General features: G+C 51.2%; 2 protein-coding genes and 1 long non-coding RNA gene across 3 annotated transcripts; 1 reads left to right on the top strand and 2 right to left on the bottom strand.

The window, feature by feature from the left end:
- The first annotated feature begins 1,896 nt into the window (after positions 1–1,896).
- RPS15 (ribosomal protein S15) lies at positions 1,897–7,835 on the top strand. Its single transcript, XM_066604703.1, has 4 exons — positions 1,897–2,002; positions 2,248–2,333; positions 3,305–3,539; positions 7,686–7,835. The coding sequence occupies exons 1-4, from the start codon at positions 2,000–2,002 to the stop codon at positions 7,797–7,799; spliced, it is 438 nt and encodes a 145-aa protein (XP_066460800.1). The 5' UTR covers positions 1,897–1,999; the 3' UTR covers positions 7,800–7,835.
- Positions 6,900–7,181, bottom strand: LOC136628640 (uncharacterized). The gene is made up of 2 exons (XR_010792895.1): positions 7,120–7,181; positions 6,900–7,088 (listed from the first exon to the last, which is right to left on the bottom strand). It is a non-coding gene; the product is annotated as an uncharacterized lncRNA (long non-coding RNA).
- A 4,792-nt stretch (positions 7,836–12,627) lies between the features above and the next one.
- Positions 12,628–16,295, bottom strand: LOC136627138 (gap junction beta-1 protein-like). The gene is made up of 2 exons (XM_066602076.1): positions 16,160–16,295; positions 12,628–14,157 (listed from the first exon to the last, which is right to left on the bottom strand). Exon 2 carries the CDS (start codon positions 14,145–14,147, stop codon positions 13,461–13,463), a length of 687 nt encoding a protein of 228 aa, XP_066458173.1. The 5' UTR covers positions 14,148–14,157; positions 16,160–16,295; the 3' UTR covers positions 12,628–13,460.
- Between the last annotated feature and the right edge of the window lie 11,705 nt (positions 16,296–28,000).

Here is a 28,000-nt window from a genome sequence, read left to right as displayed (position 1 = left end):
TTAAGCCCGGGACCAGGCGCCGTATATTTACTGTGCCCGCTCCTAAAAGGGTTAATGAGTTTCACCTCATTAAATGCAGTGATAAAGCCAGATAACCTTCCCTACGTATAAGGGCTCTTTCCCATGAGCGTATATCAGCTGGCGTTTTCACATCTGACCGATATATGGTATCATCTCGGGCGTAGAAGCTCGTGAACGAGAGCACAAATCTAAGGTTTGCGAGCCCGTTCACACGGCATGGGCCCTGGCACATATGCGCCGAGGTCACCATGCCATCGCCCTTTTCCCCTCCCTTCCCATTGCAGGCTCACTTCCCCACTCATTCTTTGCACTGGGTGGGGGTGGAGCTAAGCACCGTCCTGTCCCGCCTCCTCCCATTAATGGCTAAGGACAAAGGGTGGGAGCTTAACTCCACCCACATCCTGCCCCTTGTCCGCAGCCAGCAATGGGAGGAGGCAGGATGGGATTGCGCTAAGCTCCACCACCACCCTACCCCCTCCCATTGCAAAGAACGAGCGGGTAGGAGAGCAGAGGGAGGGAGTTTAGCAGCCACGCTGCTAAACTCCCTTCCACCTGTGGCCACTGTCATGGGCTCCCATAGGAGCCCATGCAGCGGCCGACGTCTTCTGGCTCAAAAGATAGTTCCAGGACTATCTTTTGGGCCCGATGTAAAAACGCCTGGCGGTATATTGGCCTGTCTGGGCGCTTTTACGTCTGAGGAATACGGCCATGTGATGTGATGCATTGGAAAACAAAACATCAGATCACAGTGCATATCAGCCGACCGTGAAAACAGCGGCCAATATACGCAAGTGGGAAGAGGCATACGGGTGCATTTACACTGAAAGATGATCGCTCAAAAATCGCTCATACGGCAGTTTCAGTGACAGTTTTGAGCGATTATCTTTGTATAACTCTTAAGTAGCTAATTAGCTACTTAAAGAGTTAAATGCAGGCGGAGCGGGACAGCGCTGATAACTCAGAGAAACAGCAGGAGCGCTGACAGCTGCTTTGTTCTCAGAGCTCCTGCTGGTGACCCGCTGGGAAGTGCAAGCAGAATACCAGCTGAAAGAATGCTATCAGCGCCGTCCGCTAAGAAAATCAGTGTGCAGCGCTGATAAGAGTCATCAGTGAGCTCTAGCTTGCTAGAAATGAGCGATGAACGAACAGTGCCCGATGGCCGCGCGTTTAGACGCAACAGTTATAGCTTAAAAGACGGCTTATGAGCGATAATTGTGTCTTAATGGGCCTTAACGCGACCACAGGCGCGAAGCGTTATATACAGGAGGCCGTGCTAATAGCGCCGCCGCCGTTAACAGCGACAGAAAAATACTGCAACATTAATGTGCGAATCACATGACAGAATTGTATGTAAAGTAACTGTAGCGCCGCTGAACTTGGCCACAGCGAGGCTCATTAAATAATCAAATCTGGCATTAATTCCCATTACCGGGGCTTTAGGGAAATAACGAAGAAAAGTATAGGAAAAACTGAATTTCCGCCATGAAAATGTCAAAACTCCCCGGTGGCTGCGGGCGCCGCGCAGATGTCTGAGGGAGCTGGAATGTGGTGCAGATCTTTTTTTTGTTGATTGGAACGAGATGGGGGGGGGGGGTAACTATTAGAAAGTTGAAAAATAAGGCCCACGCTAATCTATATATATATATATATATATATATATATATATATATACTCCTAGGTGGGGGGATGTTACTGACAATGAGTGTGGACATATAGTTCAGTCTGTAGTGAACTCTGTACTGGTTCTCAGTTCGCACACATCTCACACAGCAGCGGTGTGTTGAATAGGGATATATGCGTTCCGTCCACAGTTACAAGTAATGCCGCCATTATCAAACATGGCCGCCGCAGACTCCCACTGCTACGTAAGAAGCCTGAGCGCCGGAAGGACGTCACAGAGCGGAAGCGCTCCGCCCTCTCGCGATATCTGTGGTCGCGGACGAGATCTCTCTCTTTTCCTTTGCGGCTCCTGGACAAGATGGTGGGTGCCTCCGTGTGTAGTGACCATCCGCTGCCATCCGTCGTCGGCGGCGCTGGTTGTGGGTTGTCTGCCGTGTGTGACTGGTGGGGTAGGGATGGCGGGTGTGCCGGTGGTTTCCCGGCCGCCGCCGTGTGTCGGTGGGAGCAGGGAGCGGTCCCGTGTGACCCATTAACCCCCTGCTTGCCGTGTGCGGGCTCCGCCATGACTAGTAGCCTCATCCTCCCCTTCTCTCATCTTGTCAGCAGGCGGACGCTGAACAGAAGAAGAAGAGGACCTTCCGGAAGTTCACGTACCGCGGCGTGGACCTGGACCAGCTGCTGGACATGTCCTAGTGAGTGAGGCCGCCGCTGCGCTTTGTGGAGTGACTGGCGCCATGTGTTATCAGCTTACAGGCGGCTGCCGTATGAGTAAACCGCAGCGTGAGTCGTGTAGCGTACAGCTGCGGAGATCAGCCAATCACAGGCCACCATATGTGCCACGCACGCTGCTGTAGTCAACGGCAACCATATACAATATGACTGGGTGGTGGTGTTTCCGCTGCTGTAGAGAACGGGCGCTCTGGCGTGATGCGGGGCGCTCTCGCACACGCTGCAGCCTGCTCTGTGCGCATATATTGTATTTCAGTAGCGGTGAGCGATTCCAGCAACCTCATTGGTTGTTGGGTACACACCCCCATTTGGAGATGTGCTCGAGTACTACTTCAGGGGGGTTAGGGTTAGTTGCCGACCCTCCTACGGCCCTGCTGCTGCTTATTTAACTGGCTGCCCACTCATGCACATCTCCAAATAGGTGTGTCCCCAACAACCAATCAGGTCGCTAGAATCGCTCACCGCTACTGAACTGCGCCTGAAATACCAAATATGCCCTCTGTGTCTAATGTAATGCTTATAGATGGGAGCGCACTGCGATGTTTATGGCTGCCGGATTCAGTGCGCCGCTGAGAAGAGACTCAGATCCCCAGCAGACATTGGTGTGACCGGCGCCACCCTGTGGCGCTCAGTAAGGGGAGCACACACACGGTGCCTGCAGGCTCTTCAGCTGCTCAGAAGGGTTCTGCGATGTTTGTGGCAATTTTAGTGCTGATCAACTATAAATGGGCGGAGTCAGCTGTAGCCAATCAGTCAGCGGATACCGTGTGCAGGGTTAATACCGCGGGTACAGTTCCCTTTGAATTCAATGAAAGCTGGGCCTGTAGTACCAAAACTGGCCACTGCAATGTTGACAGCGCTTTCTGCTCATGGCGGTGAGTTACAGACCACCCGGTATCCTGAGCAGCCTCTCATATCTCTCTCTCTCCCACAGCGAGCAGATCATGCAGCTGTACTGCGCCCGGCAGCGCCGCCGGCTGAACAGGGGTCTACGCCGCAAGCAGAACTCTCTTCTGAAACGCCTGCGTAAGGCCAAGAAGGAAGCCCCTCCCATGGAGAAACCGGAGGTCATCAAGACACATCTGAGGGACATGATCATCCTGCCGGAGATGGTGGGCAGCATGGTGGGCGTCTACAACGGCAAATCCTTCAACCAGGTTGAAATCAAGGTTAGTGTTCTCCTACCTCGGGACGGCGTGTAGCTGCACTGCTGGGGTCACATGGGGTGGGACGTCCGTGATGGCGCTGCACTGCTGGGGTCACATGGGGTGGGACGTCCGCGGTGTAGCTGCACTGCTGGGGTCACATGGGGTGGGACGTCCGTGATGGCGCTGCACTGCTGGGGTCACATGGGGTGGGACGTCCGTGATGGCGCTGCACTGCTGGGGTCACATGGGGTGGGACGTCCGGTGGCGCCGCAAGGCTGGGGTCACATGGGGTGCAACGTCCGCGGTGGCGCCGCAAGGCTGGGGTCACATGGGGTGGGATGTCCGTGATGGCACTGCACAGAAGCGCTGCTAGGCTGGGGTCACATGGGGTGGGACGTCCGCGGTGGCGCTGCTAGGCTGGGGTCACATGGGGTAGGACGTCCACGTTGTTACCGCACAGAAGCGCTGCTAGGCCGCCGCCGTTGCAGTGAAGTATATCCTGTATTGTGCTGCAGAAACCGCTCCCGTTAGAAAAGAATCTGCAGCGGAAGCGGCGCCAGAACTGACATGTTGCGTACTTGAATTCTGCGCTGCGTGTCAACCTTCGCACAGCTTGTTGGCAGCGGCCGGCCGGCAGCGAGTGAACCGGAGTCTTGTAGATCTCATCCGCCTCACCGCTTTATTTCTGGTTTAAAAATGCCTGTGGAATTCCCTGCGGAGGGCCTGCAGCATGTCTGTCCGTGTGACCGCAGCCTAAGTGGTCTTGGCTGCCAGGCGGCGCACGTATTCAGTGCTTCATGTAGCTGCTGAGCAGCGGCACACATAGACCGGAGTGCTGAGAGACGCGCACATCCCTGAGAACGGTGTTCAGATGGAACCGCAGCGTATCTTGCCGCCACCAGGTAGTCCTAGTGGAGACAAGATTGGGGGGGGGGTTGATGCCCCCTGCACCTGATTGGCTCCACAGATGGGTCACCTTCAGGTCCTGGCAGGCCACTAAATATTTTCTTGACAATGCTGAAAGCGGCCCCCGCTGAAGCTGCACAGACTAGAGCAAACAATGGACACAGCGCTCAGTGCATGAGGGCTTACACTGGGCTGGGTATGACACACGGACCGCATCCTCCCCCAAGCAAGCAACAGCGGTAGCACTGTGACACACAGCCGGGTTACAGGATTGCAGCAGACCGGCGGATCACTTACATCCCACACTTCTTCCCGTAATCCATTCCAGGACCTTGCCATATTTCACAAATCTGCAGCTAGGGGTGTGAGAGGGGCGTTCCTCCTGTCAAACCCCTAGCCTCCGGTGGCGCCAAGCTACACCAGTACCCCCACAGATTTCAGTAAGGCTTCCAGTGTCTGTACGGAGCGGTGCAGTCGGCTATGTTACCCTGTCCGACACAAATGCTGGAAACTAAGTGTCCCCGTCAGTCTGCGCTTCTGTCCGGGGTTCCATTGGAGGTCTGTTTTCTAGACCTGTTGTGAATGGTCGCTGACCTCCTGTAACGGATGTCCTGCATGCTGGTATAACTCACAGGAGAAGAGGCTGACTATGTGTCATCTGGCGCTACAGGCGGTCTGATCACCACATCCTCTAGTAGCATGCAGACAGTCGGGAGCTAAATGTTCAGTGCCGACTAATGTGCGACCAAGCAACTCAACCCAAGGCCTGGCATTTATCAGTGAGGTTTGTTTTGTTTTTTGTTTCTCCGGGGTGCCCTGCCAGTGTGGCGCACTGTTATAGGTGCTGGGGGAGCCCGGGGTGCCCTGCCAGTGTGGCGCACTGTGGTAATACACAGCAACCCATTGCTTTGCCAGTATGGGTTGTAATCCTGTATTATATTGGTGTGTTGCACTTGTCTATGGCTAGCATGCTTGGTATCAGTTTATATGGGTGGGCTATGTTCTCAGCAGTCACCCCTCCCCCTATCTGGTTGAGTTGCGTGGCCGCACATTACTGTGCATTGAACTTTTAGCTCGCTCATATTGCAATCTGGCGCTCTGCATACTATCGGGGGGGCATGATGATTGGGCCGCCCTGCAGTACCAGGGAATGCATGTTTGGCTTCTTTCTGTTATGTCTTTGTCTTGCATGCATAAAGCCGCTCTAGTCACGCCGAACGGTCGTATTCCTGGGTTGACTGATGTGACCTCCAGCAGCATTTGGCGCTGTGTACTGGCCCCGCCTTCATCTGTGCTGTCCATGGTGGTCCTGACCATGATTCTTCCACCCATGGGCTCTTCCCCAGACGCTCTCCCTCTGGACTCGGGATCTTTCCCTTCTGGATATTTTATCAAGACTGGCGGTGTGGATGCCTGTCCCCTGACGGGCACGCCACACCAGGTAGGTTCCCTCTCGCTCACGCATTTATCATCCTCTAGCCACCTCCCGCGCTGGTCCGCTGATCCTCTCATCTGTGAGAGGGGTACAAGCATCTGATTGCAGCCATTACGGTTGTTTTCTGTGCCGAATCTGCCAGAAAACGGCCGGCATCTTCCTGACAGGTTCCCTAAAGTCAAAGGCAAAGTGTGTCTTGGCATCCTGCAGCATGCTGGGATGTGTAGTTCCACTAGGCACTGGTGGCGGGCCACTTAGGAGTGCCTATGGCGTTCATACGTAAGAAATTCTACTTAGAATTTTTTGCTCTGTACAATGGGGGGTTCTAGGAAGTAAAGTGTGTTGGGGGGGCGGCTTCAGGTGTTTGTGCGCACAGAAAATAGATCCCGTTCTCAGCGGGTCCGTACTTGTTTTTGTGCGTGCAACTGTTAGAAAAAAGGCAAAACAAAAAACTCTTTTGATGCTAAAGCGCCCCCCCCCCCCCCCCCCCCCCCCCCCCCCCCGCCATGAAGTGCACAATGAACGGAAATCTTGCAGGCAATCGATAACTCCGGGGACTAATTGGGCTGCTCAGCCTCTTAAATCGCGGTGTCGACGGTAACGCAGCACAGTGAAGGTCACTATCGCATTCACTCATCTGAAGTCGCCCCTAAACTTGTGCTGTTTGACTGGGAGACATTGGTATAACGGGCGCTGGAACGGAAGCGGTTGGGTTTCCGAGAGCCCGCACCTGAGAGTTCAGGCGGCCGGCTATAGGGGAGCAGCTGGGAGAATCGCATGTACAGGCTCTGATATCCGTGCCAGCCAGATGACTGTTGTCCCTCCTTCCCCTTTCCAGGAAGTTGCTGTAGCGGTCACATGACCACTGCATTGACTTCCTGGGCCAGGGGGCCATCAGCATGGCAATGTGGCTCAGGGCTCATTCACATGTTGGCCTAGGAGCCAAACCATGTCTAAAAAGGGAAGTGCTGGACACAAACGGCGCTAAATGGAACCCATTGACTATAATGGGTTTTGTCAGCTGCTGCTCTGCAGTTCCGTTTTTCCCTAATGAAGTGTTGTTGCTCGCAGTGTTTTATGTGGGATTTTTAGGGAAGGTTCTGGAAGGAACCTCTGATCTGAGCGAAGCCTTAGAATTCTTCCATGTTGCACTTTGCATCCGATGCGACTTAGTTTTACTATGCAGAAAGTAGGATGGAACCGCAGCAGTCGGTATGTGAGATGAAGACCTCCGCCACTTTTAGTATGTGAGATGAAGACCTCCGCCACTTTTGTTCCCATCGGTCTTTTAAATTTGGTAGAAAAAGTTGGCATGGGGCAAATCTACTTGAAATGAAAACAAGATCTCTCTCGCTTATTGACCCCTGTGGTTCTGTCGCCATGGGAAAAAGTTTTGTTTTGTGGGGGTGTAACTTTGTTTATGGACAAATGTTGGATGCCTGTTTTGTGCCACAATTAAGGCTGCCTGTCCACGGGCGTAGCGATATCCCGTGGCAGATCGCCAGGGAGCAGGAGCCAACACCGCTTCTCCGCACTGAGCCTATCTGATAGACTTACCGTGGAGAACTGCGGCAAATCGCAGCATGCTGCGATTTTTGAATCCTATGGGCGAAAAATCGCTCTGCTTCTCCGTTCGTGGACAGTAGGCTGCGCTTCCCATAGTAATGCTATGGGAAGCTTTCACTGCGTTATCCGCAGCGATAATCCAGCCAGGGGTAACGCAATGCAAAAACGCCCGTGGACAGGCAGCCTAACACGGATTGCATGAAGATGTATGAGCGGCCGCTCCATCCGGTTCTTACAGTATTCTGTTTCCTCTCTTGCAGCCCGAGATGATTGGACACTACCTGGGCGAATTCTCCATCACTTACAAGCCTGTGAAGCACGGCAGACCCGGTATTGGCGCCACTCACTCCTCCAGGTTTATTCCACTGAAGTAATCGGCTTATGTTGTAAATAAAGGTGGTTTTCCAGTCCCGGTGTTCTTGTGTAACTTTGTGGTGCTTTTAGATGTAAATATCTGCTTTAGGCCGTATTCACACAAACGTTTCATCGCATCGTCATCCGAAAATCGCAACAATCGGAAGCCTTGGATCTCGATGCTTTCGTTCAGATGGGCGATTTTTTTTTTTGATTTTTTTTAAATTTTTTTCTGGCGTATAAAATTGGCTGTCTGGAAATGATGGCACATAACTGGATGGTCACTTCTACGTGCGTCCAGAAAAGATGGGCTGTGATTACCCAACAGCTCACATAGGCTTCTATTGCCATGATCAGCCAGCAAAGGGAGGAGGAGAAAGCTTGGCATCGCTAAACTCTCCCCGGCCAACAGAATTCTGGGCTGCAGCTCATATGCCGCCTCCGGCTGTATAAATGGGGAAGAAAATGTGAGATTTAGGCTTTCTTTCACGGAGGATGCGGGTGGCCAGAGATCACAACGCCCGTGTGAAAGAGGCCTCACTAAGTTACATGCGGCAGACTTTCTGTTGGGGGACGCTTGACACCATTTATCTTTCGGCCCCATTCGCACACCGGCATTCAGTACTTTTCATCACATGATCTGAAAATATTTCTCTTTCTTGAATCCACTACTGATCAGAATCTTCCGAGGGGCGCGGCTTTTCAATTTATTGTGGCCAAAAAATGTTTTTGTATCTAACCTCCTACCCATCAGCCTTCACAGCAAAATGAGCAGGGGCTCACGGCTGTACTGACTGCATACTATCCCGGTACACTGACCGCCTAAGAGCCACACATGTGATTAACACGGCGCTGCTGCAAGATACCCTGATGGCAGTGTGTGCACCCAGATTCCACTTTACCTGACCAGGTGTGCACACTGCCGTCCATGCATCCTGCAGCAGCGCCGTGCTTACAACTTCACGGTGTGGTGTCAGTGCAGCCATGATCGTGCCTCTGCTCTGCTGCTAGGAAGTATGGCAGGGACAGGGCTGAATAGAATGGATCATCATTACGTGGGGAGGTGATCAGGCCAGGAACACAGAGGGGCCACTGTCCGGCACGTTTAGCATATCTTGGTGCTCACCTGCACCAAAGTTGACATAAAGCACCAATTGCCCAGAAGCTCCTCTTTAGGATATGTTTACACTGGCTAGAAATGCAAAATGTCCACTGTGACCTCCGTACTCAGGACTCCAAATCAGTTGTGTCCCTGCCGCTTGTTTCAAAAGGTGCAGCGCTCCCCTCCGAGGTCTTCAGCTGTCTGCTCTCTTCGTCACATGGCAGGCTCTTGTTAGCGCAGTGCTGCCCGTCAGGTGATGAGTGGGTGTGGCCAGTGCCACTGCGCTCACTAGAGGCTGCCAGGTGCCAAGAATATTGGTGGTGGTTATTGATGATCCCATAACAATACCCACTGTTGTGGTGTGGTGCCCCGAGGCTGAAAGGGTTTGGAAATGCTGCTGGACCTGTGTAAACTGGCCTGTAACCACCAGCCAACGTGGCCCCTCTGCGTTCGCTCACGTCATGTACTGACTGCTGTTAAGGGAGCGCTGCGTCCCCAATCCTGGCCAGACAAACGGCTGCAACACTCCTGCCGCCGGGGAACTTAAGGCCATTTAGATCTATAGAAGTGTTGCTCAGGATGCTCCCTGTTGAGGGGAACCTCCCGAAAACCTTCAGTCCCCTCGGCAATGTACAAATGGCACAAGTTACCATCTGAAGGGAGGCGCTCCGAGATCCAGTGCAGACAGTGCGGTTACTGATCGTATTGCTGCGGGCGCAGGAGTAGGTAAGTGCTCACAGAGACCGGCGGCACAAGCGGAGCGGCTTCTTTTTGCGCACGCATTGGTGTATTTTGCTGTAGTTTCAGCGTGTTCGGTGCGAGCAGACGGGGTCGTAAACGGCTAATCTAATGAATTCTATTTCCAGCAAACTCGCACCACGTATCGCGCATCTCCTTGAGTATTGCCTGCACACTTGTATATCCCCCTCCATTGGCATCTATACAGACCTTTGGTGCGCAAATGCTCAGGAAAATATGGCACGGCTTTGCTTGTTTGGGTTTTTGGCGTAACCAAACTGTGCAGGAAAGCGTATTCATGTGAACGAATTCATTGAAAGCAGTAGGATCGATTCTCTGCACATATGCCCAGGTGGCGCTGGCCTTGGCAACCTGCGGATTACGGTGTGGTAAGGGGGGGGGTGGTGATGGTGGTGGTGAACAGGTAAGTGCGGCTGGCAAGGGGTTTTTTTCAAAATAACATTTGTTGTGAGACCCACAAATTTTTCATAAATATCAACCCCCGTTCTTTTGGAGGGGCTCATACACATGAGTGATGGTTTTCCGCATGGCACCATAATGTGGGAAATAAATCACAGCGTATTATGTGTGCATATATCGCACTCGTAAGATGTGATTCCACTAGTGCTTTGTGAATAAGCCCTCTACAACACTGCAGCGTGTCAAAGCGTGGAGGGACATTAAATGGAAATGATGTCACGGTGCCGTGTGTGAGAGGGCGGAGAGGGGAATCCTCGTACCGAGGAGACCAGCAGGAGCCGGGCGGCCGGCGGCTGTTGTGTGTTGCAGATACTTGCCATGTCCTCTTGGTCTCCTTGGAGCTCCTGCAGACACCAAGGGCGCTGCCCGGAGGGTTGGGCCGGGTCATGTTGGCCGCAAATAGCAGTATTTACCATACAACAACCTCTTTAACCCCTTAAGGACCAGGCACTTTAAGGGATTTTACCAATGTGGTGTTTTTTTAATTTTTTTTTTCTCTCTACAGCTAACATAATTATTTTTGCTGCATTTTTTTTCGAGTCTCTTTTTCACAGATTTTTTTTTCCCCTTTTCTTTTCAATTTGTAGTTTTTATTTTTGCAATTAGTATATTTATGTTAAAATGAAGTGCAGCAATGCGTTCATTTGTTTTTTTTTTTTTTTTAACATCTGTGCCCCCTATGATGTCATATAAGACCGCAGGGGGTCATTCACTTTTTTTTTGGTCCTCCTTTTAACCATCACACTTTTCCACTGTATCTGGGGCATCCATAGTATGGTAGCATTCCTCATCCCCACCCCACCCTGGTCTGCCACTAACAGAGTTAATCTGGGCCTATTAAGACCCAGCGGTCATGTGATTGCCAGGTTGAATAGTGGATGTGACACTTCCACTTTCTCTCTTCACTACATAGTGATCATTGAGAGCCATGTAGTCTGCAAGACAGAAGACCGAAGAGGTTACAACCGATTCTACCTCTTCCTCCAGGTCCTGGGCTGTCGCTGACAGCCGAGGACCCGACCTGTTCCTGCCACATTGCAGGAGCTTTAATCCTCTGCCGTATTTTTACTTTGGATTAAAGCCCAGGCCTGAGCGCTGTAAATTTATGGTACTTGGTCCTTAATGGGTTAATGTGACTGATGGCGTTCTGCTTCACAAAGGTTTTCACTCTTGTCTACCACTAGATCCCTGATGACCGGCATCCTGTCGGGTAATCTTTTTTAATATTCTTGGAGAATGTAAATCTTTGGTTAGTATGACTGCGTGGCGTGGCGCGGCACTTCACGGTGCTTTTACTGGCTGGAACCAAAATATCCCTTTAACTGAACACCAAACATAGAAGCTGATTTGCTGCAGATTTTGGAGCAAATCCTTTTAATTGAAAGGATGAAATCTGCTGCGGATCGGCGCCGTGTGAACGCAGCATCTACAACAGGCTCGTTGGCCGGGTCTGGCATTGCAGTTCAGCTCCATCCACCTGTCTGGATACTAGATGCAGTCCTAGACACCGTCCGTGGACCGACATGGAGCTCAAGAAGACGCAGAACCTTGTTTTTCTTCTCTCTCTAGTCCGGCACGATCCTTTTATGCTCGATTTACGCAAAAAACATTGGTTGCACAAAAACAATGCGCCGTGCGCTCCATGTTCCTGGGGATTTGCTCAGGGAGAACATTCTGAACTCGTGAAGCTATTGGCCGTCGGTGCGCGGTTTTTGCGTGTGCAACTTGTGTGCACAAAAGTAGAGTAAGATACGCCGCTGCATTCGCAGATATCTAACTGCTATTCCGCCTCGGTCTCCTCTTCTTGATCAATAAGGGCAAGGATAGGCGCGTGCGCAAAAATGTGCTCGCTGTTACGGGGCGTATGAGCGCACGAACAAGTCAAAACTTGGCCCTCACTTTTATAATTCTAGTTGGGTTTAGTTTTCCTTTAGTGGAGACTCCCTCCTTACATACTATGTGCAGAATGCAATACCAGCAGAGCAGACGCGGCGTTAAAAGTCTCATCTACGCTGAAATCCGTGGTGGCCATTTCTTTCTGATGATTTTCACTGCAGCATCCGCCCTTTACAGCAGAGCTTTCTAAGGCATCCAATAAAGAGCTGGTTCTACCAGTGGCAGCACTCCTGTCCTCACCTCTGTTTATTGGGCTGTAGTGGCGGAGGCCAGCCATTAGCTGCAGCACTCGTGTATGTGGAACATCACCGCTGCACTGCAAGTGAACACAGGCCAGTGATGAGGGCTGGAATGGCGCGGAATATGGGTGGTGGGTATAAATTAGGGTTTTTTTTTTTGCAATTACTGTAATTGGCTGAGCCGTGGCACTTGAGAACCAATCAGCAATTGCTTGCTGGAGGCAAGGAGTTTATTTAAAAAAAAAAAAAATCAGGGTAGGGCTTATTTTCGGGAACACACGGTACTATGGAGCAGCTGGTGAGAAGGGCTTAGTGCTGCGCTGCTTTCCTTGTTGCTGTGATGCTTCATAGATGCTACCTGCGCCCCCCCCATAAAGAAAACAAACCAGCACATAAAAAAAGGAATCGGCAATGTTTTTAAATGGTACATGCAAGCCCTTTTTTCACATATATTTGGAGGGTGGCGGTCTCTTTTTTTTAGTTACAGCTGCAGGTTTTTTGTGTTGTTTTATATCCTACAGAGAAGCCCATGCATGAAGGCAAACTGACAGCCCACTGCAAGAAGACAACACTGACCCAAAAACAAACGGCCAGCGAAAAGAAGGTCACAAAAACCACTATGGGAAAACACTTCCCAGCATTATGGGAAGAAAATACCCCTAAAAAGGTTTATCAAAAAAATGTGTGTGTGAAAGCAAAGAATAATCATCCGTTAACGAGGGTGGTGCAGACGCTTGACCCAACGCCGCTGGCATCAGTTACCCAGGACTATTCGCATCATTAATGCGCTTGCAATCCACAGTTTGCCTATATTATCAGATAATGCGTGTAGTAGAATCTATAAAACACACAGAGGTCACGGGTGACGACAGCGGAGACACACAGAAAGGTTGCGTGGACTTTGGTTCCTAATCTTCATGTAGCCCTTGGAAACATACGGTCTCCATTCTCATCTGTTCCTAGGGGAAGCAGAAGTTGAGTGTAGATGTTTTTCCATGTTGGTACATTTACAGTCTGTCCGTATCTAGTAAAAGATTCCACCAGTGAATGATCTAGAAGTGCTGCTTCTTACACGGCACATGAGTGGTTGACAAGCTGCTTGTATGCTGCATGAATGGTAAGCTGGCTATTAGCTCCCACAGACAGATCCCGGCACTGCCAGCCGACGCTGCACATAGGCACCATAAAACATAAGGTTGAGAGTTGGATGCCAAGCGGTGAATGATCTAGGAGCGCTGCTTCTTACACGGCACATGAGTGGTTGACAAGCTGCTTGTATGCTGCATGAATGGTAAGCTGGCTATTAGCTCCCACAGACAGATCCCGGCACTGCCAGCCGACGCTGCACATAGGCACCAGCTAAAGGCGTTCTTCACCGTTGAATTCATATCTGTACATATAACCGACCGCTCACACAGTGCAGATTGGCAGTGAAATGTCCTCCGGTGCACAAAGCCTTCCGTTACTTTATAGTACGTCAGGATGAAGAGGACCTCAATAAGCATCCTGCTAATCAGTCCGATAACATGAAGGTTGAACTGCACTTTCTTTCTTCTAAGTTGGGTTTGCAACCAGCCTTCCCTTACCTGAAACGCAGAGCGGGCAAAGCAGGCCACACATAGCGAGTGCGTGAGCACTGCCACCATCTGGAAGGCGAAAAGACTGAATGGGGAGATAGGCAAGAACTCGTCGAAGCAGCTCGGCCTGCACAGTGACCGCGTGGAGTTGCAAAGGAAATCTCTCTCTTCATCCTGCCATATTGTTTTACATCCAAGGAACAAAATCCCAAAGCGGATGAAGAAAAGTACAGATAAAGCTGCCCGGCTTATCTTCGAAGCAACGGAGGACATTCCACTCAAGAGGCAAGTAGTGGTTTCTACCTCCTGGAACGCCTCAGGAGACATGATGGCCATAGGGAGAAGCCTGCAGGAGAGAAAGGAGGGAAAAGTGGTAACCAAGGTGAATCTGCAGTACCGGATCTTTAAGAAAAGTCTCTTCTAGAATGAACACTCGGTTAATAACGGATGAGATGAAACGCTACGTCTTGTTGACCATGGGAGATAAATACAAACTACTAAACTGATTTCTACTGTGTTCCTTGTAGCTGTGTCTGCACACACACCTCACACCAATATGAACTCCATTCTTGTCCCATCGTTTAGTTCTCGGAATGCATCGCTCATTGTTTTCAATGGGACAGTAAAGCCCATCGTGCCGTGTGAACGGAGGGCAATGCACGGTTTCCCATGCAAAACAATGAGAAATACTTGCCGATCCTCTGACGCTCCTGAAAGCTGCGCCGGAGGATCGCTACTTCACAGAAGTGATGGGAGGCAGTTTTGCCAGGAAACCGCCTTGCATCGGCGTGAAAGCACTCGCCCGTGCGTCGGTGGCCTAGCGCTCATTAATGTGTTGCATTGTTTGAGAAATGCTGTGGATTCTGCCCTCGGCAATTCAGTGGCAAATCCACATCAAAATCCATTTATAAGACATCCAGATTTTGCGTCCGGTTTGTTCGTGGCGTATTCCTATGCCACGTGTGACGCCACACTGAGGGCTTCTTCAGACGGCTGGGATTTCGTCCCGGATTAAATGAAACCATTAATTTCAACAGTTTTGTTTTCACCATTGGGATTCCCGTGCGTTAATACTCTGTGAAAGAAAGATGGGGCAGGACCGAGCTTCCTGCTGGTTTTTTCTAACTTGCGCGCACTAGCATCCACGCAAGTGGCAGCGAACATATTAGCGCATGCGCCTGTGTGTTTAAGCCCTTACAGAAAGAGTTATATCCAAATTGTAATGAGGTCAGCAGCGGCACGCACCTCCGGGCTGGGGATGATTTTGGCGGTTTATAGCGCACAATGACTGCACGTGTCCAGGGGGGCGCAGCACTATACCACATATATGCCGGTGGGATCACATGACATCACATCTGCACATTGGAGCTTATATGTCTGCGATACAATAAAATCTCCAAAAATCCAACTGTTCAGATCTTTTTGTGATAATGGTGTAAAGTCCATGCATCTAACTGAACGCCTCCACCTATTACTACTGTGACATGTCAGTTTGCATCGGAGCAAAGAGTCTTGGATTCCTGTTCCTTTACTTCATAGGAAGTGTCTATCCATCAGTCTGAGGCTCCACCGCAAAGACATCACGTACGCCGCATGCTACACGTACAACCCCCCAGGATTTGCTACATGACAACTAGTCGGAGTTTTCTCCGCTCTTCAGCCATTTATGTCATTCTTGATGTTTCCTTGATTAACAACATACAAACATATAACTATAATCAGTCAGGGGACACAGAGGAAGACTGGTGCAAGAAAGAAATATATTGTCTCCTAGTCAGTGTGTGCCCAGCAGCTTGACTGCGCATCTACCTGCATAGAGTCAGGAGGGGTATCATCTCTCCTTAGAGAGAGCACCAGGAAGGTGGGTGAGGAGACTTATAATTAATGCTCCTCTGGGTAATATGCAAATAAGGAAGATGGAACAATACCTCTGCAGCGCCACCTATTGGATGACAGCATTCCTGCAAATCAATGCTTGACACTTTATACAGGTCTGTAGAGCAATGATTGGGAACTGAGGAATTGGGTGACTGAGGAGACAGAGTTGAATGAAGAGTCAAGCTGCCAGCACATACTGTCTTTGCTGGGTAACACTGCAGGAACGGGGTACCGGGCGAGTATGAGGCAGCGCTCCCTGGACTCCACTCGCCTATAAGCATCATAGCTTAGTTCATGTTGGTTATAGTTGCTGACAGGTTCAATTTAAAAGTCCACAATAGAAGTCCCAGGTATCAACTTCACTTCAAGTCCTAACAGAGTCTAGTTTTTGCACCACTTCACTTCTGCAATGAGCAGTACATGCATGGGTTACACCTGTACCTCCGGTGGCCACATAATAATACGCTTACCTGTGTGCGTCTGTCCCGTAGTGTTCTTGGCAATCTCTTCCTTGCTGGGTGATCACTGGCCCTGCATCACTGCCTCTGATCTCTGGCTTGAGGTTCGGTCTCTCTCCTTCCTCCTTGTTGTTCCCAGTTTCGGTTCTTCCTCTTTTCTGTCCTGAGCTTTTGTTTACCCACAAACAGGCAGCCCTGGGGAGGAGAATAGCTGCTCCAATGACGGCCAAGAAGGGAGCGGGTGTTCTCCACCAAAGTCACAAGTCTGGAGGTGAAAGGTGTCACAGAACTTGTGTTATCTCAAGGCTGCATAGAAAATACTCCAAGACTGTAGCGCATCTTTGTCGCAAGTTGTTGGTAGCGGAGGAGGTGAGACAGGAGCGCCCATAGCCAAAGACCAAATGGCATTGGGTCTTCCCCAGGACAGAGGGATCGGATGTTTGGTTCCCACTCAATGACACTTGTGCAAGTACCCCATCCCTTCATGCAGTTCCTCTGGAGGAACGGCAATGATTATGTCCAACCAGTATAAGGGCGGCTTCACAGTGTAAGCGCAAAAATGCACGTGGTAGCATGACAAGTTTGCGCCACGAAGGAGTGTTTCTTGCACGTGTGCCCATGCACATACTGCTCATATTTGCGCAGGAACCGCTAGTTCACATGGGCGGGGGAATCACCCACCCTGATTAAAAATAGCTATCAATGCCAAAGGCGGTAACAGTGTTCGCGGGTATCCACAGCAGTTTGTACGTACTCGCGCGTTTTCACACGGCCAAGAAAATCGCAGAGTATTTGTAGATCGCGAGACGTAGAAATCACGCATGAATATAAACACATTCTTTTGACTGTGGTCATACTCAGGAGCGTTTTTTTCTAACATCCCATTGCACCGTGATACATTGTGGGAAGCAAATTGCGCCACGTCCTAGCTTTGGGTGTGTCCTCGCATCGCAGCGCCTACAATTATCAACGGTGCCGGCGGCAGCATCGTACCGCGTGCGATGCAAGGTTTCCCCATTGAAGACAATGGGAAAAACTCTGCAAACCTGACAGCCGTGGCGGAGGATCGCTACTTCCCCGAAGCGATGCGAGGCGGTTTTAAAATAAAAACATCCACGGCGAAATCGCGTGTTGGTGAGTGCGATATTGGGCCGAGTTTCACGGCGTGATATCGCACTTGCCCGTGTGAAGTTGGCCTCATTCACACAACCGTATATACGCCGCTACTTAGCTGCATCCAAAAATTGAAGGTTTGGATTCTAATGTATTCATTCAGATCGGCGATTTTTAGCCGCGGGGGGCGGGGCATACACACATCATACTGCAGGATCCAGCTGGGATAGAACACATCTGAAACTAATTAGCCATTTCCAGCGATGCGTTTGTTTCCCGCGTGCAGATGAACGTGTCTAGCGGGGACAAAAAGTTCAGTAAAATATGCCGATGCATTTGCAAAAGAGCGCAGTTCATTCTTCAAAAACGCAACGCAGAGTTGCGCGCAAATATGCTTACGTTCGTGTGCGGCCGGACTTACTGGAATCCAATCTGTTACAAATAACAGATTTCTCATGATTCATTGTTTCCAGCAGGATAGAAAACTTGTTGCACATTTTAGGGCTTCGGCAGATGAACGTGCTTGTGGAAGGTTTAGCGGGCGTGAAAATCACGCCCACAAAACGTGACGAAGTGAAGCCAATGATTTGAATGGTTTTGTTCTCACGCACAATTCCAGCGCATTATCTTTCTGCTTTTTTTTGTGCACAACAGCGCCGGGTTTGAACAGCCACATCGACAAAGACTTAAACCGCGCTCCTGCGCAAATACGCCCCGTAGCGGCAAGCATATTAGCGCATACGTTCGTCTGTTTAAGCCCTCATCCGGTTAATAACGGATCCGGATGGAAACTTGACAAACGGACAACATTAAACAAGATGGAAGTCACACTGAAGAGCTGCGGATCCATTAAAGGGGTTGTCCCGCGGCAGCAAGTGGGTCTATACACTTCTGTATGGCCATATTAATGCACTTTGTAATGTACATTGTGCATTAATTATGAGCCATACAGAAGTTATTCACTTACCTGTTCCGTTGCTGGCGTCCCCGTCTCCATGGTGCCGTCTAATTTTCAGCGTCTAATCGCCCAATTAGACGCGCTTGCGCAGTCCGGTCTTCTCCGTGTTGAATGGGGCCGCTCGTGCTGGAGAGCTGCTCCTCGTAGCTCCGCCCCGTCACGTGTGCCGATTCCAGCCAATCAGGAGGCTGGAATCGGCAATGGAACGCACAGAAGACCTGCGGTCCACCGAGGGTGAAGATCCCAGCGGCCATCTTCGCAAGGTAAGTAAGAAGTCACCGGAGCGCGGGGATTCGGGTAAGTACTATCCGTTTTTTTTTTTCAACCCCTGCATCGGGTTTGTCTCGCGCCGAACGGGGGGGCTATTGAAAAAAAAACAAAAAACGTTTCGGTGCGGGACAACCCCTTTAATGGATGTACAATAAAGCAAACCGCCATTACAGCGGGACGGCCGAACGAGGCGTGAACGGACCCGACGGGCATCAGCGGCTGTTTGGGGATTGTAATCTCTGGAACTTTCCTGGTCAGCGAAAACAACTGTGAAATGTACAAAGCACAAGCAGCCTGATGCAGAAGGACGTATAGATGGCGATACGTGAGAGCCGGCGGCCTCCAGGAGACGAGGACCTTGTGTTTTCCAGCCAAATACGGCTTCACACTTGCGTTTTTGCAGCTGAACTCATCCAAGCAGGTCGGCCAATTGCTGTAACATGGAAGATATCAGCTTGCAGAAGTCTGGTAAAATGGCCAAGACTCACCAACGGGTCATGATTTGAGGATTTCCTGTGGAGAGGACAGCAACGGCAATCATTACATCCCCTTTACAGCACGGAGGGCCCTCTAACATGATCGATTATCATTGAAAATGGTTCAGGCTGCCGTGTAAACGCATGCGTCAACTGGAAGAGAGTTGTTCAGTCATCCAGTTTCTGCCTGCAGATAACTGATTAACGCACCGTTCAGTGTAAACCGCAGTCTTTCAGTTCTGTCCAATTGTCTACTTAGAGTGAATGGAGGCGGCTGGGGGAGAACGCTCCCCGATCACCCCACTTCCCTGCTGGCCCCACTTCTGAGTGATGCCAGCGATACCTGCTCCTGTGCGCGCAGGCAAGCATCACTGGGACAAGGCATCATTTGCCCGACAGCTGGTTACATGTAGAAGGACCGTAAGGAAGTCCTGAAAACATAACCTGTTGGGGACTTGAGGACTGGAGTTGGGATACGTTGCTGCAGTACATTTGTGGTGGCGCAGAGTTAGTGGGGTCCCCTCTAGAATGTTCTATGTTTGTCTTGTGTCACTGTCTTGTTTGTCGAGTGTATTTGATTTATGTGTAATACTGTTTGCAGGACTAAAAGGGTTAATGTCTGGTATGTTCTGTCCTGTCTGGAAAATGTATCGTTTTGGCCTGCTTGGGGTACAAAAGTGTGGTCATGTGATCGAGGAGTGGAGAGAAGAGAGAGTCTGGGACACACGACAGAGAGGCTGCCAGGTCGGTCTGCATTAGAGATGAGCGAGCACGCTCGGATAAGTCAGTTACTCGAGCCTCGCTCTTCTCCGCCCCCCCCCTGAGCACGCTCGGACAAGAATGCAGTTACTCGAGAAGAGCGAGGCTCACTCGAGTAACTGACTTATCCGAGTGCGCTCGCTCATCTCTAGTCTGCATGTGTGGAGAATGGAGGAGGTTGAGTGATTCCCGATTGCTGCTCGGCCTGGGCTGTTCTTCTCAGAAGTTCTCTATACCACTCATTAGCGAGAAAGAAAGCAAGTGTGAGTGTTTTGCTGGTGGAGAAAGTGATTACCAGTAGTGAAAGAGGGGGAAAGAAGGGTTAATGTTAGGGTAATAGTGGGAAACTTTCTGGAAAATGGGAGGTGATAGTGGGGATTGGAGGTGGGGGGTTATTTAAAGAAGGGGGGTCGAGGTCTGTGCCATCTTTAGGTGTGAGTGACAGAAAGCAGCAAGCGTAGTGTCATTTGGCAGTTACCGGGAAAATGTCAGAGGAGCAAATCCTGCAGGACCTTCGGGCGACAGCCAGTGTCCATGGACCAGACTGGGTGCAAAAGCCGCTGTCCGGAGTGCTGGGCAGAGGCGTCGCAGCAACAGTGAGTCCTCCGGCGGTGAAGCAGAGGTTGCGGTGGGCCAGGCCGCTGTCCAGACTGATAGAAGAAGACGTCACCTCTAGAGCTCAACGGCGACTCTGGAGTCCCTCTACTGACCCTTGTGGCAGCGGCACCCTCCCTAAGCCTCAGGTCAGGGAGTCACAGCCTCAGAGGACTCTGATATAGCAGCCAGTGGGCACGACGAGCAAGAGCCCCTGCTCCAGTCGGGGGGCAGGGCCTGTAGTGCCCAGCGGCAGGCAGCAGATCCAAGCAATGGACAGCTCCCCTTGTGAAGTGCGGGCTGGGGGAGTATCTGGGAAAGCGACGCCAAGGAGACGGACAGCAGGGTGTTGACTCCTACGGGTGCTGTGGTGGCCCGGGGGCAAACTGGACCCAGATCGGGAGGAGCTGGAGCTTCTGGGCAGGGGCCAATGAGAAACTCAGGAGTGATTCATCGGGAGCAGCACGTCCAGGTTGCGGTTAGTGGTGTGTGTTCCACGGCAGGAGCAGAGGGCTGGAGCATATTGGTGGGCAGCTGTGGACGCGGTGCCAGGAGGGAATTCTGAGGAGACAGGGAGCGGCACAGAGATTCTGGTTCCTGGAGGTCTGGCTGGTAGAGACACAGCGTCCATGCAGCCTGGTGAGCATAGCTCCATGTATTGTTTGTTTGATGATGTGCTTGTGGGTCAGTTGGAGGGGGTCAGAGTTTGGATGTTGGGGATAGTAGAGAGTTGCACGTAGAGTTTGCGGGTGAGTTAAGAGAGTTGTTGGAAAATGTGAGAGCTGTTCCATTGGTGCGATAGGGGGTCAGAGGTTGCTAGTGGCGTCTCCAGTGGCAGCGTGGGGGCCGCAAGGGGTTAAGTGTGATGTGGCGGCTGGGAGTAGCCTGGGTAGTTTGGTGGTGGGGAGTGTGCAGCGTGCTGGGGGCATGACAATGGCTGTGCAGACCAAAAAAGACAGGGATGCAATTTGGTTGGATGATAGGGTGAAGGGAGAGGTGTACGCCTGCTCTGAGGGCCTCTTGGGGCCCATTTTAAGAAAGAGGTGCGGAAGAAGATTTAGAAGAACGAGTATGTTAAAATATTTTCATTGTTACCGTTGGAGACGTTCAATTTGGATAAGGGAAAGCAGGCAGAAACCAAAAAGTAAGAGAACGAGAAGAAGCGGTGGCGGCTTATTCCGCAAATGGAGAATTATTCGACCCTGTTTTGCTATCTAGACTCCATTGGGGAGGCCCATAGGATGTACGGCAGGCAGCTGTGGTTGCAGTACGATGAACAATTACGTCAACGCAAGGCGGTGCACCCCAATATTTCGTGGTATCACAAGGACATTGGCTTGTGGTTAAAGTTTATCGCCCCACGCGGTATGGGCAGTTCTTTCCAGGGAGTGCTGGGTCTGCCGGTGCAAACAGTGGAGGAAGCTTAGCCTCTGGCAGTGGGGTGACGACGGTATGGAACGCAGGGTTTTGCTGGCAGTTCAATGAAGGCCAGTGCAATTTTGGAGCAAGTTGTCGCTTTAAACACAATTGCTCCATCTATAGCACGACAGCCCATGGGGCGTCCAGGTGTTTCAAATGAGGAAAGGGGAAGGGCTCAATTGCTAATGGGAAAAGGGAGGACTCCAGTGAGGGTTCACAAGTTGGCCCCCTATCTAAGTAGGTACCCGGATTTGGAAAAGGGTTGGTTCTTGTTTTTAGGTTTTTCAGAAGGTTTTAGGATTCCGGCACTGGAGCATTGGGTCCCTTCTTTAGTTTAGAATTTGCGTTCGGCGTTGCAGTTTCCAGGAGTGGTGAAGGAAAAGTTGGGAAAGGAAGTGTCGTTGGGACGGATGGCATGGCCCTGCTGGTCCCTAATTAGGTAGTTTCCCCGTTTGGGGGGGGTCCAAAGAAGGAGCCGGGCAAGTATTGTTTAATTCACCATTTGTCTTTTCCAGAAGGTGAATGATAGGATAGCTCTTGAACTGTGTTCAGTAGCTTATACGTTGTTTGACACGGCAGTTAAGTGGGTGCAGCGGTTTGGAAATGGGGTGCTGTTGGCCAATACTGACGTAGAATCTACGTTTTGTTTGCTGCCTGTTCACCCTGAAAGTGTCCATGTGTTGGGGTGTGTTTGGGAGGGGCAGTTTTTTGTTGATCAGTGTTTGCCAATGGGGTTCTCCATTTCCTGTGTCTACTTTGAGGTGTTCAGTTCTTTTTTGGAGTGGGTGGTTCAGGACATTTTACATTACCTGGACGATTTTTTGTGCGTCGCTCCAGCGTGCACTAGGGTATGCAGTTCACTGTTGGCCAAGGTGCAATGGATTGCCAATAAATTTGGTGTCCCATTGGCACCGGAAAAAAACAGAGGGGCTGGTTATTTGTTTGAGTATACAGAGCGGCTGGAGTGCCAGCTGCCAGAGGACAAGCTGGAGGTGTTGTGCCACGATTTGATGAGAGCGTCTCATTCTAGGAAAGTTACCCTGCGGGATCTGCAGTTTTTCCTAGGTAAATTGAATTTTGCCTGTTGGATTATGCCGATGGGGCGTATTTTTGTAGAAAAATGGGGCAACAGCGGGGGTGAAGGCAGGGCATCATTTCATTCGGATCTCTGCCAAGATTCGGGCGGATTTAGCAGTTTGTGCCTCCTTTTTGGGGAAGTACAACGGTCAGTCATTGTTTATCGACCCAGCAGTGGACTATTTTGATTGTGAATTATTCAGTGGCCGGAAGAGTGGAGGAGTTTAGGGGCAGTGAGAAATTTAGTGTTACTGGAATTGTTTCCAATCGTGGTGGTGGTGGTGTCAATTTGGGGAGATTGGCTCAAGAATAAGAAGGTGCACTTCAATTGTGATAATATGAAAGTGGTACAGGTGATGAATTGGGTGACAGCTCGCTCACCGCCAGTAGTGGATTTGTTACGGCATCTGGTATTGGCTTGTTTGTCCTTGAATGCGTGTGTGGTGGCGGTTCATGTACCGGGGGTAGACAACAGTATAGCTGATGCTCTTTCTCGTTTCCAGTGGGAGCATTGTGGTGCGTTGGTGCCGGAAGTGGAAAGAGAGGGTCTGCCTTGTCCACTGGAGATATGGAACGTGGTCGACGTGTGGCAGAATGATTGATTGAGAGTCGCTGGCACAGGGCACATGGACGGTTTACCAGGCGACTTGGGACCACTGGCAACAGAGGGTGAGTGGTTTTGGGGAGACAGGTGTCTGAGGAGGATGAGGAGATGGCGTTGTTGGCGTGGCTAGGGGATGTGACAGTGCAGGTATCAGGGTAAAAATTCTAAGTACAGCACCAATCGGGCCCACCCCACTTGCCCCGTTGCCGGCCGTAAGAAGAGACACCACACAGAGGTCTGGTATAGTTTCTCACACGGGACATGGCTCTCAGCTGTGCCCACGTCGTCGTCGTGCTTTATTACAGATTACATGAGATCTTATACCCTTTGTCCCCTCACCACTAGGGGGTGATGGGCTTATAACCATATATGGGAAGTCCGGATTTGCGGACTGAGACAGTGAAAATCATATAACAGTCATTATCTTGATACTGGCGCCTCTGGCTTACGTACAGAAAATCACGTATTCAATTAACTCCAGTACAAAGAATCACCCACTCAATTCTAAGAAGTCCGGATTTCGGGCCTAAGACAGTGAAAATTATGTACATTTGAACATCTTGATATCTTGTTCCAGCGCTTCTGGGAAATCGGCCAAGTACATGCGGCCTTCATGTCTGGTTCTTCTTTGCTGAACTTCTAGAACATCTCTCTCAGCCTTCGAATATCTGATGTAAGGCGACATATAAGTTTTTTTTCATTTGGAATTGAATAAAACTTGCATATAGGTATAAAAGCATAAAAAACACATATGGCAATTTATATATATACCCTCACACAGGGATGGTCTTTTGGTTTTAAGTTGCAGGGGTGGCAGGATTTAACTAAGGCGTTCTTGGTGCGGCAGGCGTTGCCGGGGTTTCGGAAAGGTCAGGTGGTTAGAGACAGGAGACGCCTGATAACGTACGGTTTGTTGGTAAGAATTGGTGTGGTACTCGGTAACATTTTCAAGGACGGTTTTGAGGAGCGTTTGTTCAGTTGTGCTTTTGCATTTGCCTTTTTTGGGGCGTTTAGGTTGAGTGAGCTGGTGTCCCCCATCGAGGGGGAACAGGGCGGTTTGGCTGTGGATGATGTCATTCTGCTGGACGAAGTGTTGAAGATTTGGCTGTGACAGTTGAAAACGGACCAGCTGGGTAGAGGGAGGAAGGTGTGTTTGGGGCGGGTATCGGGGGCAGTTATATGCCTGGTACGGCATTTCAGGGAGTATAGGAAGCAGTGAGTAGGTGATGGGGGTCAGTTGTTCCTGCATGAGGATGGATCCTTTTTGTCCCAGTTTCAATTTAACGGTGTGTTGCTGAAAGTGGCAGCACTACGGTTACCGGGTGCTGGGTATTCGTCACATCATTTTAGGATTGGTGCCACGACCGAGGCGGCAAGTTAGGGGCTGTCGGCTAATGTAGTACAGAGGATTGGGGAAGTGGGAGTCGAAGCGGTACGATTCTACGTTCGTCCTGAATTGGTGGACTGTTAGTGGGAGGTTGTGTGAGGAAAAAGGCGTGTTTTTGTTGTTTAGTCTGGGGGGTGGGGGGCAGATTGTGTATTGATTCATGTTTTTTTTTATCCTTTTGCAGGTCGGGAGCATCCAACTCCTATGTGTACTGGGCTGTGAAGAGGGCCAAGTTGCAACCTACAGGGAGACAGCTGGGCTTCTGTAGGGAAGAGGCGGTGGTGTGGTGGTTGGGCATCAGGGGGATAAAGTGGTACCAGGTAATGCGGGAGGTGGAGGGTTATGCGTGTATGGATCGGAGCCTGGATATTCTAGTCCTTCGTGTGGGCAGTAATGATCTGAGTAGTTTCCCAGCACGAGAAAATATTGGTTAATGTTTTTATGTACAGTTTGTAAATATATTGGCTGCTGTGGCCACTTTATCCAAAGAAAAAGGAGTCTGTCTTTATTGGGTGGGGTGGTTAAAGTGGACGTTATTCTGCCCCCCCACATGTCAAGGATAGGGCTGTAGCGGAGGGGGCTCGGGCCCCTTTAAGTCAAAGGCCATCATGACACAGGGTGGGGGGGAGATAATGGGGAGGGATTCAGTGAGTGAAGGGTTAATGTTAGGGCAATAGTGGGGAACTTTTTGGAAAATTGGAGGTAAAAGTGGGAATTGGTGGATAGAGAAGGAGGTGGGGGGTTATTTAACGAAGGGGGGGGAGGGTCGAGGTCAGCGCCATCTTTAGGTGTGAGTCAAGTGAGTCCCACTCGCTTGCCCGCCCGAGAGTTTGGTGTGTTGGAGAATGTTTTTTTGTGATGGCAGCTTGGCAGGTGGGGGGCCCTCGCAGTCAGTGGAAATTGTGTGTGTGGGGGAGGGAGTTGGGTAGGCACGGTCTCACCTGCTAAGACTCCCTCCTTGGTGTTAATTTTATGACATCTGGTGCACGTGACTTGGCTGGTGAGGGGGCAGTAGTAGACTCCCTCCAGCTGTAAGTCACTGTAGTAGTAGCCACCCCATGGACGGCTTGTGTTGCGTTGGTCCGGCGGGGGCAGGGTTCAGTTCCTAATATGGTTGCACCAGATTTTGTGCCTCCACAGACTCCCCCTCGTATTTAGTGGTTTTTATGTACAGTTTGTAATTAAATTGGCTGCTGTGGCCACGTTATCCAAAGAAGAAGGAGTCTGTCTTTATTGGGTGGGATGGTTACAGCGAAGGTTATTCTGGCCTCTCCGGGTTATGTGCTAGCACCTTTCTGTTTGGAAGAATTTGGAATGCTGACCTATAGTCATTTCTATTGGCATAAAAAGGTCATATCTTCTCAAGTCAGAAGGATGAGAAGCCTTGGAGCTCTGATGGAAGGATAAGAAGCCTTGTAAGCTTGGAGTAGTATGGACGCTTCAGGGACAGAATGAGGGTGTCATCTGTTGAACCCCTAGAAGTGAAGGAAACCTTTGGTGACGGTAATATATGATCTGTAACCTTTTAGTTAATATGTAGCTAATGATGTGATGTAACTTACTATCTTCTACCCTTCTGCTTTGTCTATAGATATTGTTCTTTGTATATATATCTAATTGTCCTACGTTGTAAACTATTATTCGCCACGAGGCTTGATTGTCATTTGGTTTGAATACATTCTTGTTGTTGAACCTTCCATAGTGTCTTACTCTCTTTAAAGCATAATCTGAATACAAGTCTTGCTCCTTGCAGTAATACAGTAGTATAATATGTGTATAAGGCCGGTCTCACACGAACAAATTTGAATTGCGAGATTTCATGATCGCCGTCATTGCATACACGGGCATTGATATGCATGGACTTTCGCCAGTTCGCTCACACTAGCGCATGTGAGCGGTTGCACGTCAGCGTGTAAGTGGTTGCGCAGAGGCGGCAGCGGGTGAGCAGTTGCGCAGAGGCGGCAGCAGGGGAGCGGAAGCGTGTGAGCAGCGTGAGTGGCAGCGTGTGAGCGGTTGAGCAGAGGCAGCAGCGTGTGAGCGGTTGCGCAGAGGCGGCAGCGTGTGAGCGGTTGAGCAGAGGCGGCAGCGTGTGAGCGGTTGAGCAGAGGCGGCAGCGTGTGAGCGGTTGAGCAGAGGCGGCAGCGTGTGAGCGGTTGAGCAGAGGCGGCAGCGTGTGAGCGGTTGAGCAGAGGATGCAGCGTGTGAGCAGAGGCGGCAGCGTGTGAGCGGTTGCGCAGAGGCGGCAGCGTGTGAACGGTTGAGCAGAGGCGGCAGCGTGTGAGCGGTTGAGCAGAGGCGGCAGCGTGTGAGCGGTTGAGCAGAGGCTGCAGCGTGTGAGCGATTGAGCAGAGGCGGCAGCGTGTGAACGGTTGAGCAGAGGCGGCAGCGTGTGAGCGGTTGAGCAGAGGCGGCAGCGTGTGAGCGGTTGAGCAGAGGCTGCAGCGTGTGAGCGGTTGAGCAGAGGCGGCAGCGTGTGAGCGATTGAGCAGAGGCGGCAGCGTGTGAACGGTTGAGCAGAGGCGGCAGCGTGTGAGCGGTTGAGCAGAGGCGGCAGCGTGTGAGCGGTTGAGCAGAGGCTGCAGCGTGTGAGCGGTTGCGCAGAGGCGGCAGCGTGTGAGCGGTTGCGCAGAGGCGGCAGCGTGTGAGCGATTGAGCAGAGGCGGCAGCGTGTGAACGGTTGAGCAGAGGCGGCAGCGTGTGAGCGGTTGAGCAGAGGCGGCAGCGTGTGAGCGGTTGAGCAGAGGCTGCAGCGTGTGAGCGGTTGAGCAGAGGTGGCAGCGTGTGAGCGATTGAGCAGAGGCGGCAGCGTGTGAACGGTTGAGCAGAGGCGGCAGCGTGTGAGCGGTTGAGCAGAGGCGGCAGCGTGTGAGCGGTTGAGCAGAGGCTGCAGCGTGTGAGCGGTTGCGCAGAGGCGGCAGCGTGTGAGCGGTTGCGCAGAGGCGGCAGCGTGTGAGCGGTTGCGCAGAGGCGGCAGCGTGTGAGCGGTTGCGCAGAGGCGGCAGCGTGTGAGCGGTTGCGCAGAGGCGGCAGCGTGTGAGCGGTTGCGCAGAGGTGGCAGCGTGTGAGCGGTTGCGCAGAGGCGGCAGCGTGTGAGCGGTTGCGCAGAGGCGGCAGCGTGTGAGCGGTTGCGCAGAGGCGGCAGCGTGTGAGCGGTTGAGCAGAGGCGGCAGCGTGTGAGCGGTTGCGCAGAGGCGGC

This window comes from Eleutherodactylus coqui, chromosome 5 (assembly GCF_035609145.1).
Source record: "Eleutherodactylus coqui strain aEleCoq1 chromosome 5, aEleCoq1.hap1, whole genome shotgun sequence".
In the NCBI taxonomy this organism is placed as follows: domain Eukaryota; kingdom Metazoa; phylum Chordata; class Amphibia; order Anura; family Eleutherodactylidae; genus Eleutherodactylus; species Eleutherodactylus coqui.
The sequence above is the reverse complement of the archived record's forward strand: the minus strand, read 5'-3'. Positions and strand labels throughout refer to the sequence as shown.